Genomic DNA, 19,188 nt, shown 5'->3' with positions numbered 1-19,188 from the left:
TGGTACCAGTCGGAATCATTTTAATCGGGGAAACCGTTTTGCCATAACGGGCAAGCATTTTGATCAGCACTTCGTTTGGGACAAAAGGTGGCACGTTTGATAACGTTACTTTCTTTAAAGGTGTAGACAACGGCAGCACTGGTGTAAAAACACCATTAATCACAACACCGTTTTGCACTAGCTCATTTGCAATATCAACAGTTTTCACAAAAATAACAACAGCGCTGTTCATACGGGACGCCGACACAATGTTCTCATAACCAATGACTTCTCCCACCGCCAAACTGCATCCCTCCACACCAGCAGCTGAAACTATTTTTACACCATGACGCCTTGTCAGGGAGTTAAAACTCCCGCTACCTGGGGCAGCCATGCTCCCGACAAACGGGGGCTGACACCCCAGCTAAGATACAACACTTGCTTTCCTTTTTACTAAGTAAGTCTACACAAAAAGAAAACTACAAACTGTAACTAAAGAATGACAAAATAAAGAAGAAAAAAAGAGATAGAGAAAAAACACTCGTACCTCACACAACAGCTACACGCTCACACCGCACATGCGCGAGAGAGAGAGAGAGAGAGAGAGAGAGAGAGAGAGAGAGAGAGAGAGAGAGAGAGAGAGAGAGAGAGAGAGAGAGAGCGAGCCTCTGGTTGCCTCCGCGCTCCAAATCTCTTCAACGAGCAAAAATCCGAAAAACATGAGAGAAAAAGTGCGATGAAACCTAAAAGAAGTACATGCAAGATGATTAACGATCACAGATTCCACAGATGTACTTTTTGGAGGTAACATGTTTCTCTTTGGCAAACTCTGCAGATTTGCTCAATCTTTAATGCGAAATGAGAGGATCAATGAGGCTCGCTGCACACCTTAATCAACCACCGATCAAAGCATTTCGCCGCGTGTTATTTCGGCCGTTGCGCATTTTCGCGCTCTTTTCTCTGTGGAGGAGGCTGGAGTGTAACGGATTTGGAGCTGTTGTAGAGCTGGACATCTGTTGTTCATTAGTTAGCTGGATTCAGTCACGAGTCAGTGCAACATCCAAAACCAACAGTTAAGGTGAGATATCGTAATTTTATTTACGAGGCATTTTATAATCGCATTTCCCCCCACACAGTCAATGAATAACTGTAAAAACGATTGTTGTTCACTTATAACTATAATAACTTACAACTCTCTCTAGTAAATCTCTGTGCAGCCTACTTTTTTCTCTGAAGCGTTTCACAAAAATGTCTTAAAATAAATTACAATACTACAAACTGAAATGAAGAATGTGTCTCAAAAACTCGTGAGCTGCCTACCTAGACAGCGTTTTTGGACTCCGGTGTATGCAATATTTTTGGACAGCAAAGGCGCGTGCAGCGATTTTGGGCATCATTGGGGATTTTGATCTCTTGAAACGCGCTAAAGTACTCATTTAGCAACATGGGACGCACTATAGGCAAGCATGCTGTTTAGGTAGTGAGCTTGCCAGATTGTGAAGCACAATCTGTCTTCAGCTGAAACGAGCGCACTGCGCAATAGTCTGGCAGTGACTGATAACGATCAATCAATTCTTCTGAAGGGCAAAACATTTTTCTTTTATAAATATTTACATTTTAAATAGTCAGGCATTACGTTTTAATGATCAGCTAACTCGAAAAATATAGATATTAAAAAGGCTAAATAAAGAGGAAATGATCACAAAAACAAATGCTTTTGAGGGCTACGTATTTGTAGTCACTAAAATGGAATGTATTGACTTCTTCACCAGCTGATATGGTTATTACTCACAGACCGGTCTCAAGCTCTTAAACAGCACTGCCAGAATCAGTGAGAAGCACAGCGCGAGACAAGGAAACCAGGGCGGCTTGGTTAAGGGAATGAAGTAGGGGGGTGTTCCCATAAAAAGGTTGAGAACCACCATATTAAGTCTTTGAATATTACCTGTTAAGTCTATTTGAGGAGTATAGTGATATAACAGTATGTTTCTCTAAAGCACTCAACATAAAACAAAAGCCTAATCTTACTTGCTGATTGAGTTTATTTGGTTGGTTATATATTGACCTACAAATCATCAGTCATGAACCATCAGTCATGGACCTATTATGACAAATATTCAGCCCATATCTAAACGGCACATAGAGTCTGTATATTTCAGCAATTACACATAAGTGTCGTGATTGACCAGTGTTGCCCATTGTGATGTACATTGATTGAAATGTCAGCTTACAAGAGGGCATTTCCAGAGCTCATTTTTGAAGTAAGGGGAAGTAACTATTAGGTAATCACAACCTCAGACCTGCACATCATCAACATTTGCAAATTAGATGGCTGATAAACACAGTTCAGTGCAGTTCAAAGCTCACAATGCACAGATGATCTAATTTTAAAGGGATAGTTCACCCTAAAATGAAAATTCTGTCACCATTTACTCACCCTCAAGTTGTTCCAAACATGTGTGTCTTTCTTTTGTCCATGGAACATACAAGGAGACAGCAGAATGTTAACGTCAGTCACCATATACTTTTATTGTATAGATAAAAGATGCAAATAAAGTAAATGGTGACTGAGTGTAACATTCTACCATCTCCATTTATGTTTCATGGACAAAAGTAAGATATATACATACATACAGGTTTGGAACAATGTGAGGGTGAGTAATTGATAACATAATTTTCACTTTTTGGTGAACTATTCCTGTAAGTCTTGTAATTTTAGTGCTTCCATTAAAATGCTATTTTTCCATTGGACATGGTCAACAGGTTGAAGCCACCTGCTGACATTCTACTGTTAACAGTAATGATAACAGTATTTTTAGTTTTGAGGAAAATATTCCTTATGTTTAGTTTTGGACAAATATATCATTATGACTAATGTGCGTGTTGGTTATACAATGATTTATTGCAGAAATCAGTATATAATTGTTTCCACTGTGTGCCCTCGGACAGGTGATGGCCATTAAGATCATGTCCCATTAGAAGTGAGTCTTGGTGAGCATTTGAGGTTTTCACTGTGGCCTTCAACAAAATGCACAAATCTAATAACCTAATAACTAGAGAGTCTTCAGAGTCAACAGAAAACCAAGTAAATGAATGCTGAGTGTCATGCTAATGGGATGTTGGGTGTGGAGATGATGGTTTACAATACTTAAGGCCATTTCCTCTATAATGCATGATTCCTCATTAACCAACATCCTTTCATCTGTCTGTACTGGGTCTCTGTTTGTCTCTTTTTGTCTTTCTTTTTCAATTGCTCTCCAACCCCAGTTTTCTTGCATGAAGACACAGCAGCAATGTCACAGCTCTACTTTCGCAGAACAGACAACTTCTCGAACAATGACCGAATTCCACTGCGCATCGTTCGAGCCGAGTCTGAGCTTTCACCGCTGGAAAAGGCTTACCTGTGTGCTGTGGAGAAGGGCGACTATGCCAGCATCAAGCAATCTCTGATAGAGGCTGAGATCTACTTTAAAATCAACATCAACTGCGTTGACCCTCTAGGACGGACAGCTCTGCTTATTGCTATTGAGAATGAGAACCTGGAAGTCATCGATTTGCTGCTCAGTTATAATGTGTATGTGGGGGATGCTCTCTTACACGCCATTCGAAAGGAGGTGGTGGGAGCCGTGGAGCTGCTTTTGAACCATAAAAAGCCCAGCGGGGGCATGCAGGTAAGACAGCAATCACTGACAATCCATTTACTTCAGAGTTCTCTGTGTATGAACAGTCTGCCACTACTAAATCTCCAGCACAACGGCAAAATAAATAATATTTTATCCATGATGCAAGCTTGCTGTCTGAATTCAAAGTGATGAGATAAAAAAAGAGTACAAACATGTAACAGCAAGACAATGTCTTTTTAAGTGTGAACAAATGCAAACTGCTTCAAATGGTTTGATTTCCAGACTGTGGCACAATAGCTTTATCTCAAAGTTTGGTAATCCTTTCTAATGGAGAATTTTACCTCCAGGCTTATCTGGTTGATTAAAAGTTTTGAAAAAAGTGCTCTTCAAGAAGAGCGCCGGGCACTGCAGTGAGTGTTTTCTTGATGTGTCATGAAAATGTCTTGCTGGGTGGGAAATTAACCTTATTGCACATGTGCCACAGTGGCTGGTGAATGCCCAGTTTTACATATAATTTTTTAACAAGCCAATTTCAGTTTTCTAATTGTTGTAATGTAATGTTGAAATGTAAAATTCAACAATACATATGTTTTTCCCTTTGTCTGTTTTTCGAGATATATTTACATCTTTTTCTTCAAGCACGTCTTGGTGATTTTTAGAGGTGTGCACGGGCCTTGAAATGAAACCCAACCTGTGCCCGTGACCATGTGGTCTGACCCTACCCGACCTGAATGATCCCATCAGATTTTAAGCACGAACCCGAAATTGCTTACTATCTAATTTCTTCTCCTAGCAAGTACTGTTGCAATAGGCTATATTTAATGTAAGCATATAGGCAACATAACAGTACTGAAACATTAAACATACACAGTTTTAACATAGCACAGCAGTGCCTCACACTAGAGCAGAAGGGGAAAAAGCATTGCCTTACCATTTATTTGCTGAAACTTCACCTGGTGCAGAACAATCTGGAATAATATGAAACAATGCAACAGTTCTCTATGTAGCCTGAACTTGTTTAGAACGTTGAATAACATTCAACATTCTTGAATAACATTCTGAACTTGCCTGAACAAGCCTGAACTTGTTTAGAATAACATTCAACATTCTTTGTAACAACTGTGCTGAAAATAATCTAGATGCAGCGCAAAGAATGAAACATAGCGCAGGTGTCTCAACATGCGTTTTTGAAAATGTTATTTTTTTTTTTACTTGAGGCGTGTTTAAAATTTGCCGGCCCTGCATGAGACACTGAAGAAAAAGCGATATATGGTGCAAATGTCAAAGACATTCGTCCAGAATGGGACAATGGGAAAACAGAACAGACGAGTACAAAAACACATTCGGTGTGAACGGCCCCTAACTTTTCCGTTTGCGCGTGTCTGTGAGTGAGAACGCGTGTGCAAAACAAGTTTGGTGCATTTTCATTAATTACAAACCACCGAATTATCTGACCCGAACCCTGCCCAAAATCCATCATGTTCCCAGGTCCCTTAGGGCCCAAGTCGGGTTGCAAACCTCTAGTTTTTTTAGACAACAGGATTCTTTTTGGAAGTCAATTTCAAGACATTTTACAGGTCACCCATCACAGACATGGCTGGCAGACAAGCAAGATTTCCTGCATTAAGTTTGCTGTATGGAAAGAAATTGGATAAAATTTGACAGGGTTAAAATTCCTGTCACTTAGATTGAAAGTTCACCCAGTTTGTTTGAAATGCTGAATATGACCCTCGTTGTTGCACCTGCTACAGATAAAGTGCTATGACTATAGCCCCTCATGGCAAAATGATCATCATGCCACCATATCTCACTGAACAAATAAGGTGGATTTGTCATGGTTATTGGTTAGACAAATGTATAAATATGCAAATAGCAGAATTAAATATTGTTTTCAACTGCCAAGGAAAGTTTTTCAAAACAGAATGCATTGAGCAACTTTAAAAAGATTCTCAATGAAAAGACACTTGTTTTCTTGCTATGTTTTGGCTTTTTTTGTAAACTGATAGTTAATAGATCCTCTTTTGAATAACATCTTAGCAGGACATCTGAACAACACAATCAGATCAGAAACACATGATGGTACAGTTGCTTATGGCTTGCTCATTGTGGTGATCAAACCATTAACTTTCTGTTTACTAGCCCTGATCTTCACACAATATGCCCCACCACCCCAGCTGTAGGATTTCAAGTTTGTCTTTTTTCTCTAGGTTCCTCCAATTCTGTTGGACAAACAGTTCTCCGATTTCACCCCTGACATAACACCCATCATATTGGCTGCACACACTAACAACTATGAGATCATCAAGATGCTGGTGCAGAAGGGTGTATCTGTTCCCCAGCCCCACCAGGTGCGGTGCAACTGCATGGAATGTGTTTCCAGCTCAGATGTAGACAGTCTGAGACATTCCCGATCCCGTCTCAACATCTACCGGGCTCTGGCTAGTCCCTCACTCATTGCCCTCTCCAGCGAGGACCCCTTCCTGACAGCCTTTCAGCTAAGCTGGGAGCTTCAGGAGCTCAGCAAAGTGGAGAATGAATTTAAGTCAGAGTATGAAGAGCTTTCTCAACTCTGTAAGCAGTTTGTCAAAGGTCTGCTTGACCAAACGCGCAGCTCCAGGGAGCTTGAGTTGATTCTGAACTACAGGGATGCTATGAATTGTTTAGAAGATGAAGGGTATAATGATCTTGCAAGGCTGAAACTGGCTATCAGGTTCCACCAAAAAGAGGTGAGTAGTGGACGACTGGTAGGTCATATAATCTGTAGGACAATTCAAATAACTTCCAAAAGAAAGAACACTGGTAGATTAAACAAATGGATCCTTGTTGCCCCCTGCTGTTCGTATAAAACATTACAACTTCGTTTGTATCTATATCTATGTGTGTCTATGGCAGAAGTAGAATGAGTAAATGTTAGTATGCCATCCTGAACTAAGCTATTGTCTCCAAAATTCTTTCTATAGCAAGGGAGGCATTTGTGTGTACATACAAAGCTTTACATTGGATGACAAATGTGTCCCCAGAATTGAGCTAAATCTGCCAAAATCGTACTTTTGGGACATTTTGGGATGTGCACATAAAAAAAAAAAAGTCTTAATTAGCTTATAATAAGATTATAATTAGCTAAAAAAAAGCAATACAAGTCTATGTTGTGTCCCTATATAGACTGATAAGTAAACGTGTGTGTGTGTGTTGTGTGCGTGTGTTTAATAAGCTTTCATGCTCTTATATTTAAGGTCCAACACAACTTTTCTAAACAAATTGAATGCCTTGTAATACATACAATATATACAGAGGAGGTTTGTGTTAGAGGTTAGAGTTTTAGATTTTTTTGTCAAGAATATTTTTCAATATTAGAACTGTCAGGCTTTTACTGTATCATGCTTTTGTATGGTATGTTTGTGTGTGCATATGTGTGCGGTTTTTTTTTGTGTGTGAATATGCTTTCTAAAACATGATGTATCCACGACTGTCACTTTTGCGAAGTTTTATTTTTGCAATTTTTTCATGTGTTGTATCTGTAAATGGCTTAAAAGAATAACAATAGAACCTTGCTTTTATATTTCTGTGTCATTGAAATGCCTCTGGATCTGGAAGATTCAACATCAGAACTTCAGAACCAAAAAGAGACTCTGAACCCTAAATGTAATGATATATCCAAAAATCCAGAGAACACTTGTAAAAGCTTACCAGTACTGTACATTAAGAGTCCCCTGATTTGAATGAATGAAAACATGATCTACAGATGGTAATTGTAAATAGCCCTTGTTGACCTCATTACAACATCTTGGTCACATGAATGCATGTTTAATTCTCATATGAGTCAGTATTTGGCATGTTACATTTCATGTGCAAGTCATATGGTTTCAGAAAAGGTGCAGAAAGCTCTCATTCAACATCCCAAAAGATTTATACCAGATATGATGAGAACCAGACAGAGTGGCCTGAGTGAAAAGAGAGAGCAGTGTGTTACTTTAAGCCTTATTTTGCTTCTGTATTTGTTCTTTTGAAATGCCACTTGTTTTTCATTATGGCATGACTCCATTGTTTGCACTCTTCAGCAGAGAGGATTCTTATGCAACTTCTGCAAACTACAAAAGATTTTTGAAGTCTCCTCGCAAGATAGAGGGCAAAAAACGATTTTGCTTTGGTGCACAAGCAGATCATTCAATTATGAATGGGTTTAAAGAAGTGCAGTTGAGATTTCATTATTTATACTGTGTGCCTTGATGTCTTGATTGTTTACAAATTATTACGTTCATCTACGTTTTATTACTGTTAAGAAACTCTTTGAATGTGTTCAAGTTTAAATGTCTATGACTCAATAGTACAGTTAATGGTAATTTTGTCTGCTTTCTGTGTTTAGTTTGTAGCACAGCCAAACTGTCAGCAGCTGCTTGCCTCTCGCTGGTATGACGAGTTCCCAGGCTGGAGACGCCGCCACTGGGCCAGCAAGTTCACCACCTGTATGTTCATCGGGATCCTCTTCCCTTTCTTTTCCCTGTTCTACCTGATCGCCCCCAAGAGCCACTATGGCCTCTTTATCCGAAAACCATTCATCAAGTTTATTTGCCACACTGCTTCTTATCTAACCTTCCTTTTGCTCCTGCTGTTGGCCTCCCAAAACGTGGTACCGGTTATGGCTAAGCAGCAGGGCCCAGCGCCCACCACTGTGGAATGGATTATTTTACCCTGGGTTTTAGGTAATGGTTTTAGGAAACATTTGTTTGATCTGTTACATCTGAATGTGGTTGGTTTTAGATAAATTATCTTTGCTTTTCAGGTTTTGTATGGGCTGAGATCAAACAGATGTGGGATGGTGGATTTCAGGATTACATTCATGACTGGTGGAATCTCATGGACTTTGTCATGAATTCTCTGTATCTGGCCACTATTTCGTTGAAGATTGTAGCTTACATTAAGGTAACCAATAACATTGCTAATATGCAAATGTTGCATTTTAATTCTATAAGGTTTTCCCATCACCAAGAATAATGTGCTACATTTCCTATTGATATAGAATAAACCTAATAGATATAGAGTATATGCATGAGCCAATAAAGTGATGAGCAATAAAATATCCCTGTTCCATTTAAATCAGAGTTTTTGTGCTAATCAGCCACTACTTCATCAGGTGACAGGTCATTTTGTTGATTGCTCTCCACCAATAGCTGGTGTGTGGTGAGCATACTGGCGCACAATGGCTGCTGTCGCAGCATCCAGGTGTCTGCTGTACACTGGTGGTGGTTGAGGAGAGTCCCCTGTTCACTGTGTAAAGCGCTTTAAGTGTAGTGTCAGAAAAGAACTATATAAATGTAACGATTATTCATTAATTTATATCCACGATTTTCCTGGATAATGAGATTATCCATGATGCTTATTGTGTGCTTCCAACAAGGATGAAAAAGACTGGTTCCCATTACCAAGCACTGAAACATAAATAACAGTCAGAATAGGCCAAACCATCTGTGTTTACAGAGTGTAAATTATTTTCTCATTGAAAGCTGTGAATTAATTTGACTGCATGGGGCTAGCAGGTGAAGAGACTTTTCTTATGGACAAACATCAGCAGCCGAGGTGCGAGAGGTCAGTGTGGTAGAAAGTTTCCAAGGAAACTGCTCGGAAAAGTACTGCTGATTCTGAGACTGGGGGAATTAATGATTCTCTCGTCACTTGTGTTAGTTTCTCATGACAGAAAAAGCACAAAGCACAGTGATAATATTGGGATTCACCTCAGCTGGTTGGTTTGGTTCATGGCTTGGAACTCATATGAGCTTAGACATTTCAAGTTTTTGAAATCACTATGAAGAAAAACCTGAATGGGACAAAATAAAAAAGTGGGCGGGCGCTGTTGCACTCTATTTCAGTGAAATCTCATTGGTAAAAAAAATTCCATTCTACATAACTGTATATTCAAACATCAAATATTCCCAGATTGGTTGAGATGCAGCATTTTCATTTCTTTACTGTTGACACAAATTATTTGTTGCTGGAAACTTGTCATGTTGTGCTTGTTTGGACACGGTGTTAATCTAGGCTTATTCTGTGTTTTGAAAACCAGAACAGAACATGGCCAGAGTGTCAAAAAGGTGACATTAATTCTTTCTGTTTTTCTGCAGTACGCTGACTGCAAAGATCGGAAGGACTGGGAGATGTGGCACCCCACCCTGGTTGGCGAGGCCTTGTTCGCCATTGCTAACATCTTTAGCTCCCTTCGACTAATTTCACTCTTCACAGCCAATTCCCACCTCGGCCCTCTACAAATCTCTCTTGGCCGAATGCTGCTGGACATTCTCAAATTCCTCTTCATTTACTGCCTGGTGCTACTCGCCTTTGCAAATGGACTCAATCAGCTGTATTTCTATTATGAATCTGAGGGTAAAAATGATACCCACAATGTGACATGCAAGGGCATTCGCTGCTCAGAGCAGAACAACGCCTTCACCACGTGAGGAGCTGTAGTTTTCCTAAATCTGTAACTTAACATCCATTTTGCTAACTTTGCAGAGTTTGCCGAAATAGTGATATTATGCTTTGTATGTTTCTTTTTTATTCAGTATGTTTGAGACTCTACAGTCATTGTTCTGGTCCATATTTGGTCTCATTTCCCTGTATGTGACAAACGTTGCCCCCAATCACCAGTTCACCGAGTTTGTTGGAGCCACAATGTTTGGTACCTACAACATAATCTCTCTTGTGGTTCTTCTCAACATGCTTATTGCTATGATGAACAACTCCTACCAACATATTGCAGTAAGTGGTTCAAATTATTGTTTATTTTTTACTGATTTTGGAATAGTTCATAAATATCATGTCCATTAACAAGGTGAAGTGTGTAATTTCTGCACCACTAGAACCACCAAAACTTAATAAAAATAATCACTGTTTTCAGACATCATCCTGATTAATCCTCCCATCTGCCATTGATAGAAGAAACAAATAGTCTCGGCCCAAACTTAAGTCATTGGTTGAGTAAATGTTGTTGTGTCAGGCTGTATGGGCCACTCAAACAAACTAAGCAATATTGTATAGCGCCACAAAGACACAATGTTTACAGTTTTTGAGGAAGTCAACATTTGAATGGCTTACGTATAGTTATTTCTGCAAATATCAGGTTTCAAAGTATTTTAACATTAAAAAAGTCACACACTTCAGCTTTCAATTTTTCACAGTTTTTAATCATCTTGTACACTTATTTTTACACTTAATTTTTTCGCTAGTCACTTAAATATCATGCAGTGAGAGAAATAATTGTTTTAAAAAATGCAAATATTCCATGTAATTTCTCAATGAATATGAGATCATACTTTAATTCCTAGTATACTCAAGCACTGTATGACTGGACTGTAGATCTGTCTTTTAGTTTTCCTGTGTATGTTCAGCTCATCTTCTCTACGGTTGCTCCACAGGATCATGCTGACATTGAGTGGAAGTTTGCCAGAACTAAACTTTGGATGAGCTATTTTGAGGAGGGTGGCACACTTCCTCCTCCTTTTAACATCATTCCAAGCCCAAAATCAGTGTGGTATCTCATTGGATGTATCAAGGGCTACTGCTTTAATTTTCGAAACAGAAAAAGAACAGACACACTTGGATCACTTGGGGTAATACTCCATTTGCTGTCTTTTGTATAAATAATTAATATAAAAGGGATAGTTCACCCAAAAATGAATATTCTGTCATAATTTACTCTCCCTTATGTTGTTCTAAACCTGTATGTTTTGCATGCTTCTATACAACACAACAAAATATATTTAGCTGAATGTCCAGGCTGAGCTTTTTCACACAATGAAACTAGATGATCATTTATACTGTGACATTCCAGAAAGGAGAAAAAAGCATAATAAAAGAAGTAGTCCATACATAAGCTATATTCTGGGTCTTCTGAAGCAATACAAATGTGGATGTCCTTACTTTTCTCTCTTTTTGCTGTGATCAAAATTATGGAAGCTGCTGAGAGTTTCACTGCCTTGTAATATAGCAAGCTACATTATATGTCTTGAAAAATCAATACAACTGAGCTATTCCTATTGTTTTTAGATGCGAGCAGCTGAAAACATCCTCTCAAATCGTCACTATCAGGTAATGGTGTCTCTTTCAAAGTAATTGATCATTAAGTCTGTCTACAAATTGCAGTTTGCTTCAGATCACCTGCTAAAAGTTACAGCACCATTTCTTTTGATTTCACACACTGTTAATAAACTCTTAAAGAGAGGACACCTAAACTCCTCTAAAAGGCTTTTTGGGCTGCTGGTTTATTAACATTTCTGATCACACTATTCCAGGTCATTAATCTTGAATTTATTTATTTTCTTAGGAGGTGCTCAGAAACCTGGTTAAGCGGTATGTGGCTGCAATGATCAGGGATGCTAAGAAAGAGGACGGGTTAACAGAGGAGAACTTTAAGGTAAATTGTGAAGGGTTCCATTGTATTGTGGTAGAAAGTTTGCAAAAAAAACCTGACAGTGTGATCAGGTGATTTTATCATCCTGAAGAATTTTATTTAGAGATAACAAAATTAATTAATATAATGCCAATATATTCGTGGCAGTATAATGCCATGAATATATAGGCATTATATTCATGATGTTAGCCAGAGGAGAACTGGCCCCCACAGGTAGCCTGGTTTCTCCCAATTTAACCAACATCTTATGGAGTTTTGTGTTCCTTGACACAGTCACCTTTGGCTTGCTTGGTTTTTAAATACAATAATTATTTAATTACTTATTTTTATACACACTTCATAATCGTATTTAATCAAACTTCACAATGATGACTCTAAGACTTTATAGATATTTTGGTTTAATTTTCTGTTAATGCATGATTTTCTGTAAAACTGCTTTGAAACGATGTGTGTTGTGAAAGGCGCTATACAAATAAAAATAACTTGATTGACTTGACTTAGGCCGTGTGTCCACCAAATAATTTTTTGCTTAGGCCAGCATATTTTTTCAGTTGTTTGCAATGGGAGCAACACGTATTTAAAAAAAAAAAAAAAAAAAAAGCCAGCTGCTTGACGAGGTGCTTATTGTCTATTCCACGCTGAGCGCTGCACACTTGGTGTGTTTTTTTCTGGTAGCAAGAGTTAAAAGAATTTGAACTTTGGGTAAAATGCAGCGCTTGTCACTGCTACTGTTTACCCAGCCATCCAATCGCAGTGTAGGAGGGGCAGGATAAATACCACACTGACCAACAGTCACATCCTATTTGTACAATGACTGAGCAACAATGGAGAAGTTTGCTGGTCTCTAAGTATTCATGTTTGTACCAGATGATATTCCCGGACTACCACAATATCAAAATGAAAAATAACGCTTCAGCCTTCCCTTCATCCAGAGCAAGGGCCAGAGCAAGTACTCTTCCGTGTGCCAACATTTTTACATTCAGTACTTGTTGATAACACAAACTATTTGCAAAATTAGGTACTTACAACACATTACTTTCATGGATATTCCGTATCATAGCGTCTCAGCTTTAAAAATGCTGAGCCTCCAAAGCAATCCCAGCTGGGTGTTTTCAGAAAAGCGCCTGGCATTTTCAGCTGGAAAAAAACGCTTTGGTGGACACATGGCCTTAATGATCCTTTTTGCAGCTGGCTGTCTATTATCCTGCTTATTACATGGATACTTACCAAATATATAAATAAATAATTTAAATAAATATAATGATTATTTAAGTTGAAATTGTTTTTTTTTATGTGAGAAGATTTGACTAAATTCTTTGCTGGTTGTAACAACAATAAAATCTTTAAAAAGTAAGGTAAATTATATTTTTTTAAATGTATAATATATAAAGAGCTAAATTACTGTAAAATATTCTGACAGTACAACTGAATTGGGACTTCTTAACATCTCTTGGAATTTCTGAAAGCAAACCCATCCAGTTAATTTAGATGTTTATGTTAAATTTGACTATTTGGTCTTTGTTAACTATGGCATATTTGTTATAAAAAGGTAGCCAAAATATTTAGAAACTATAAATTAAAAATGTCAAAATGTCAAAACTCCCATAGTTGAACCAAAAAAATTATTATATACCACCTCTTCCTTAATACAGTATATTTAAAAGGATAGTTCACTTCATCCATCCATCCATCCATCGTCAACCGCTTATCCTGTGTACAGGGTCGCGGGGGGCTGGAGCCTATCCCAGCTAACATTGGGCGAAAGGCGGGGGACACCCTGGACAGGTCGCCAGTCCATCGCAGGGATAGTTCACTTATTAATTAAAATTATCTCATGATATACTTACCTTTGAGCCATCCCAGATGTGTATGACTTTCCTTCTTCAGCAGGACCGCAGTTAAGATTTTTATAAGCCCAGTTCAGTTCTGTTTATCCATACAATGCAAGTAAATGGGTGCCAACAGGCTGCTAGATGTTTGAAGGTTCAAAAAGCATATTTAGGCAGTATACAAGTAATCCACATGACTCCAGTCAATCAATTAATGCCTTCTGAACCAAATCAATAAGTTTGTGTTATAAATAAATTAATAATTCAAACTTTATTAACTTTTTAAAATCGCTTCCTGCCAGCAGTCGACACATCACGTTACCATCATGTGATGTAAGCACAATGGTGCATTCACGCAAGAAGTCAGAAGCACACGCTTTGTTTATAACAGAGGAACTAATGTCTCGCAAGAGTTAGGTCATTTCAAACAGCAATCCAGCGCTGTCCGGAAGTAACGATTTAAAGTTAAAATGTTTTATTATCCATTTGTTTCTTACACCTACCTGTTGATTTGCTTCAGAAGACATTAATTGATTGACTGGAGTGTGGTGTGGATTACTTGTATGCTGCCTAAATATGCCTTTTGGACTCTCAAACAGCCAGTAGCCTTATGGCACCACTTTACTTGCATTGTATGGACAAACAGAGCTAAAATGGGTTTATAAAATTCTTCATTTTAGTTCTGCTGAAGAAGGAAAGTCAGACACATATGGAATGGTTTAAAGGTATAAATCATGAGAGAATTTTCCTTTTTGGGAGAATAAACCTTTTAATATTAATAATGAAATATTATTTAGTATGAATAGATATCTCCCAAAATACCACAGTTAAGTCAGTTGGTGTTACTTTACTAAATCCAGGGTACATTTTTGTAAGGGTGGTGACGTGTGGCTTAAAAAGCCTATATATGCCACAGTGTTTTTTCCTGTTTTTCTTGTCAATGCAGTTTGGAATGTCGGGGTAGATTATTATTATTTTAAACTAGTTTATTAATGGGAGAATTGAGTATTCTAGAGAGCCATGTAATAAATAATATTAAACGCTGTGATGAAACACATTTTTTTTGTGCATCCCAGGCCTTTTAACTGAACAAAGTGAAAATATTTTTGATAGGAACTCAAGCAGGACATCTCAAGCTTCCGTTATGAGGTCATGGGAATGATGAAAGGTACCAAACTTGGCATGCCGACTTCAAAAGTTAGTACCGAAGCCTCAAACCTGGCATATCCTGACAAATCACTGAAGTGTAATCCTGCCCCAACTGGAAGTCAACTAAAGGGCAAAAAGAGACTACAGAGTGTCACCACCTCTATCATCCAGGAAGGCTGCACCAAAGCCAATCCCTGGAAGCCAGGCCTAGTTGATGGTTCAGTCCCATACAGGACTGTTGGCTCTGGACTGAGCCATCAAATGAACTGCAAAGGGACCAACAACACAGAGGAGATTTACTCTGTGCCAGAAGAAGTAGGTGAGCCTGAAACTGAAGAACAGAATGATGGTGAACATAGAGGAAACCAAAATTGTAGGGAAATAAAGAACCAAAATAATGAAACCAATGAGAGGAGGGATAAAGTCACTTAAGACTATGGAAAAGGAAGATGATATTTTACACAAGCATTATATACATGATGAAGTAATTGATGAGGCAAACAATGGATAGGAAGGATGCAGATTATTGTATAAAAACCCTGGATGCTGCAAAATGTAATCCTGAATGAAGAGATGGTGATGGCAGTAACATATTCCTTGGTTAATGAACGCCCCTTGAGGTTTGCTGTTCGTGGATAAAGGAAATTAATTTAATCAATACCACCACCTTGTCAGCCACATGATCCAGAACTCTCACTTCATCCCAGAAGCAGCTGTGGTGAATATCAAGTGTAGGGTGCTGCATCTATATTATCCGATCATCAAGTGCAATATACTGGAGTCTCAGGGATGATCTCATTTAGGAGTAAATGGGTTCCAACGTTGTCATTCACAGTAATTTACACTACACCTAGTTTACACACCATCTAATTTATTGCTGCCCTGCACCTTTCTGCTGAATCATATATGAAGGAGCAATTGCTGGTCCCTTGCTATTCTACCACTTTCATTCTTGACTTACTATGTTGAAGTTAGCATTTTATGCTATCCACATTTACCATAAGTGATGTCACTACTGTCATACAACATAATATCTTTAATAGATGTTACTATGCAAATATTTACAACTTTTTAAACTTTTAATCATGTTTCACATTGTGCATGATCAGAGGTGGGTAGAGTAGCCAAAAACTGTACTCAAGTAAAAGTACAATTACTTAAAAGAAATTACTCGAGTAGAAGTAGAAGTGCTAACATAAATAATTACTTGAGTAAGAGTAAGAAATTATACAATTAAAATAGTACTCAAGTAGTGAAAGTAACTCGTTACTTTCACAAATGTCATTATGGATGCTAACTCCCTACATTCCATTATATAACACACATTTAACATGTATTACAGAATCATCATTATTATTATTATGATTAATAGACATTCTGTCATCATTCACCATCAGGTTGTTCCAAACCCGAATTTTAGACAGAATGTTAGCCTTGGTCACCATTTACTTTTAGTGAAGGTGTATTTTTTTCAATATATTTTGAAAGTGACTGTCAGACCCTAACATTCTGTCTAGCATCTTTTGTGTTCCACAGAATACAGGTCACATGGGTTTGGAAAAAAAAAGAGGGTAGGGAACAGATGATGGAATATTAAATTATGGCTGATCTATAATTTTAAAGAGGTAGTTCACCCAAAAATGAAAAATCTCTCATCATATCACAGATGTGTATGACTTCCTTTCTTCTGTAGAACATGAATTAAGATTTTTAGAAGAATATTTCAGCTCTGTAGGTAAGTACAATGCAAGTGAATGGGTGTTAAAAATGTTATGCTCAAAAAAGCAAATGCAGGCACCAAAAAAGTAATCCAAGTTATATTAAATCCATATCTTTAGAAGTGATACGATAGGTGTGGGTGAGAAACAGATCAATATTGAAGTCATTTTTTGCCAGAAGTTTTTCTCCCACACAGAAGAATGTGAAAGTGATCTGTTCACACATATCATACAGCTTCTGAAGATATGGATTTACATTCAGAAAGTATTCAAACCCCTTAATTTTGTTATGTTGAAGCCTTATGCTAAAATGCTTTAAATTATTTAGTTTTTCAGTGGACAGCCATTTTCAAGTCTCCAGAGATGTTTGATTGGGTTCAAGTCAGGCTCTCTTATCAAGGCCTTTCTCCCCTAATTGCTCAGTTTGGCCAGGCAGCCAACTCTAGGAAGAGTCCTGGTTGTTCCAAACCTCTTCCATTTAAGAATTGTGGAGGCCACTGTCCTCTTGAGAACCTTCAATGCTGCCAGATTTTTTTTGTAGACTTCCCCTGATCTGCAGGCAGTTCCTTTGACCTCATGGCTTGGTTTTTTCTCTGATATACATTTTCAGCTGTGAGACCTATATAGACAGGTGTGTGCCTTTCCAAATCATGTCCAAATCATATCCAATCAATGGAATTTGTTACAGGTGGACTCCAATCAAAGTTTAGAAACATCTCAAAGATGGTCCAGAGAAATGGGATGCACCTGAGCTAAATTTCAAGTGTCATAACAAGGGGTCTGAATAATTATGTCAATATGATATTTAAGTTTTTTCTTTTTAATACATTTGCAAAGTTATCAAAAATCTGTAAAAAATGATCTGTTGTCATTATGGGGTATGGAGTGTAGATTGATATATAAAAAATATGAATATTAATAAATAATTATTTAAAGCATTTTAGCATAAGGCTGCAACATAACAAAATGTGAAAAAATGAAGGTGTCTGAATACTTTCTGAATGCACTGTAAATGCTGTTTAACAAAGGAATCTAGTCATAACAACACTAGATAATCTGTAATCATTACACAATACAATAAAATCATGTTAATCATGTATGATTTATGATCCTCTTATAATTTTAAAGAGTAAAAGTCAATGAGAATACAGTATTATTTCCGAGTCTGAGCAGCTCTCTTTCATGCATCTGAAATATGAAATCTGATTTTGAATTGAATTCTATTTTATTTTCCTCTTTGTTTAAAAGGTTACTGCCCCCTATTACATATCATGTATTAATGCACAAATATGAATAAATTAATATATGCTGATATGTTTCTCCTTTATTACTGCTATTATTTTATGGATCTGAGAGACTGAATGCATATTTTGACCATTGCAGAACTTTGTTTTTAATTGTGAAGTGTTTAAGACATTAAGAAATTAGTTTAGAAAGTTTAGAGCCTCTAGGTCAGAAAATGTAACTGTTAAGATTCAGACGAGGGCAGATGAGGCGTGAGGATCTAAATGCATTTTTTAATAAAGGAACAAATGGTGAACAGGATAACTAAAAATAACTAAACAATACAGGGAACAAACAAAACATCCACGAGGGGAAAACAAAGTATAAACATGAGAAACATCCACGGAGAACACAGGCAGGAGAAACATAGAGGACAACCATAACATTATTTGACGACCGACAACGAATGAACAAACAACAGGGCTTAAATACACAGGGATAATGATAAATTAAACACAGGTGAGGACAATGAAACTGGCAGTGATGAGGGCAGGGAATTGTGGGAAGTGTAGTTCGGGTTGACAAGTGAGAAACAGAGCAGACAACAGGGGATCGTGACAGTAACCTTCTGGGTGCAGATAATGTGTTTTTATACAGATAAATGTGTAGGGTGAAACTCCACCAAGAAGGTTGCATTTATGCAAGTAAAATGAACGTAAATTAACACACACACACACACACACACACACACGTTGGGTTTCCATGTTTTATGGTGACTTTCCATAGACATAATTGTTTTTATACTGTGCAAACTTTATATTCTATCCCCTAACCCTAAACCTAACCCTCACCTAAAACTTTCTGCATTTTTACATTTTCCAAAAAATTTATTTAGTATGATTTATAAGCTGTTTTCCTCATGGGGTCCGACAAAATGTCCCCACAACGTCAACAATTTCGTGCTTTACTATTTGTGGCGGGGCCAGGTCGTGATCCTACACACCCGGTCCCGTATTAGGCTAATTAAGCCTCCATGATGGATAAAGGTCGACTGCAGAGGATCGTGCGGGAGAGAGAGATCGTTAACGGACATGTCCATCATGTGTGTTTATGTTGTCTTTTAAGTTTATCATAAAACTATTATTTATATTATCAAGCCGGTTCTCGCCTCCTCCTTTCCACTGATCCCGTTACACTATTCTTATGGGGATATTTGGTCCCCACAATGTGATAAATACACACACACACACACACACACACACACA

The 19,188-nt window shown here is 37.8% G+C and overlaps 1 protein-coding gene across 1 annotated transcript; it reads left to right on the top strand.

Moving 5' to 3' along the window:
* The first annotated feature begins 913 nt into the window (after positions 1 to 913).
* Positions 914 to 17,837, top strand: LOC127635892 (short transient receptor potential channel 4-like). Its single transcript, XM_052116166.1, has 11 exons — positions 914 to 1,057; positions 3,247 to 3,650; positions 5,810 to 6,328; positions 7,966 to 8,302; positions 8,383 to 8,534; positions 9,728 to 10,047; positions 10,157 to 10,352; positions 11,009 to 11,203; positions 11,640 to 11,681; positions 11,917 to 12,006; positions 14,946 to 17,837. Exons 2-11 carry the CDS (start codon positions 3,273 to 3,275, stop codon positions 15,411 to 15,413), a joined length of 2,697 nt encoding a protein of 898 aa, XP_051972126.1. The 5' UTR covers positions 914 to 1,057; positions 3,247 to 3,272; the 3' UTR covers positions 15,414 to 17,837.
* The last annotated feature ends 1,351 nt before the right edge of the window (positions 17,838 to 19,188 follow it).

The sequence above is a fragment of the Xyrauchen texanus genome, chromosome 43 (genome assembly GCF_025860055.1).
Source record: "Xyrauchen texanus isolate HMW12.3.18 chromosome 43, RBS_HiC_50CHRs, whole genome shotgun sequence".
NCBI lineage: Eukaryota > Metazoa > Chordata > Actinopteri > Cypriniformes > Catostomidae > Xyrauchen > Xyrauchen texanus.
Note: the sequence above shows the minus strand (reverse complement) of the source record. Positions and strands in the feature narration are given on the sequence as shown.

Coding starts and splice junctions, on each gene's coding strand:
- LOC127635892 (XM_052116166.1), top strand. CDS start 3,273: ATGTCACAGCTCTACTTTCGCAGAACAGACAACTTCTCGAACAATGAC. Junction 3,651..5,809: donor AGCCCAGCGGGGGCATGCAG/GTAAGACAGCAA, acceptor TTTTTTCTCTAG/GTTCCTCCAATTCTGTTGGA. Junction 10,048..10,156: donor CAGAACAACGCCTTCACCAC/GTGAGGAGCTGT, acceptor TTTTTTATTCAG/TATGTTTGAGACTCTACAGT.